General features: G+C 50.4%; 1 protein-coding gene across 1 annotated transcript in view; it reads right to left on the bottom strand.

Annotated features, from left to right (window-relative positions):
* Positions 1-1,162, bottom strand: part of LOC101658589 (methionine-R-sulfoxide reductase B1-like) — a 24,861-nt gene extending 23,699 nt beyond the window's left edge. Inside the window, exon 1 of the mRNA XM_045295901.1 lies at positions 1,025-1,162. Coding sequence (XP_045151836.1) covers positions 1,025-1,162 — 138 coding nt within the window. The remainder of the gene's footprint in view (positions 1-1,024) is intronic.
* Positions 1,163-1,413: the final 251 nt, after the last annotated feature.

The raw sequence follows: 1,413 nt of genomic DNA, 5'->3' as shown, positions 1-1,413 counted from the left end.
GACATAACCGTTAGCAGCCCAGCACTCAATGCACCGTGCCACCAGGGCCTCTGTCTGGCATAACAGATGACCACTTTTTATTGAGTCCTTACTGTGTACCAGGATTCTAAGGGACTAAATGCACTGCCTTTAACCTATAACAAGAAAATGCTATTATAGGTTTTGAGAACTAGAGAGGTTAAGTGACTAGCTTACAGTCACACTGCTAGTAGGTAGCAAAACCGAAGTTGAATCCAATTTTGTTGACTCGTGGCTTTCACCATATGGGATGATCGCTTCTCTTTCATTCACCCAGTCTGTGTTGGAGTGAACACCACGGGCCAGGCACCGTCCTAGGGGTGGAGATGGTACCTGCGGACCTTGAATTCTAGTGAGGGGAATTCCCACCTTCTCTCATAATCGGTTTCCTATGTTCCAGTTTTATAACCACACTTTCCCCCAGAATGCTCCTGAAAGGATTCTTTTTCTTGAAAGTAGACTGAGTAGTTTCTTGGCTCTTGGACTCTCCACCCCTGCTCCCCTCCACCCCAGCTCCAGCTCCCAGTGAGCCTCGTATTATTGGGGGGCAAGGGTGTGGGCAGCGAGGTGGCACTGGGGCGTCATGAGTTCATCCATACCTGGAAGCTTTTTCCCACAGCGAGGGGAAGGGTCCTAGCACACGGAGTAGGCTTTGCCCTCCCTGGGATGTAATTCTGAGGTCGGGGAGGGTAAAGGTCAAGAAATCAGTGCTATGTCAGTTCTTACTGGGAGCTGCTATTAGGGCTGGTTTCAGAGAAATACTTGTGGCCAGGTTATTTTAGTCGGGATAGTATCTGTATCCTGTCTCTGGAGCCTGTCCTCCGGGATATTAAGAGAGATTAGCCGGAAGTTCTCGTTCACGTTCAGATCAGATTCAGGTACCTAGCTAGAGCCCTTCTTTGCTTCAGAGGAGAGAGGAAGGACAAAGTCGGGACAGAGTTTTCACCAAGAACAGCGCACTTACAAGACTTACAGGGAGTGTCTTGCTAGTGTTCGTGAGACTCACTGAATGGAGGGCGTGGGGCTGGACATAGTCATCCATTTCCTGGTGTTGGGGCTGGAAGGTGGCGTCTCCGTCGTCATCATAGCTTTCAGCTTCTGTCCACTCCTCAGGAACTGCCATGTGCCAGACTTCGGAGCCCATTGCCATTCCAGTTGGTTCTGACTCACAGGACAGGGCAGAGTAGACCTCCCCAGACGGTGTCCAAGACTCTGGTGGTGACAGAAGCAGGCTGCTACCTGGTGTTCCTGTAGAGTGCTTGGTGGGTTCAGCCTGCCCACCTTTTGGTTAGCAGGCAAGCACTTAACCACCAGGGCATTCCACATGCACTACAGACTCCTGCAGAAGGAGGTTTTATTGTCTTTGGTAAGAAAAGAAAACCAAGGCTCACGGAG

This window comes from Echinops telfairi, unplaced genomic scaffold (genome assembly GCF_000313985.2).
Source record: "Echinops telfairi isolate 266 unplaced genomic scaffold, ASM31398v2 ScPeMD7_6273;HRSCAF=7185, whole genome shotgun sequence".
In the NCBI taxonomy this organism is placed as follows: Eukaryota; Metazoa; Chordata; class Mammalia; order Afrosoricida; family Tenrecidae; genus Echinops; species Echinops telfairi.
The sequence above is the reverse complement of the archived record's forward strand: the minus strand, read 5'-3'. Positions and strand labels throughout refer to the sequence as shown.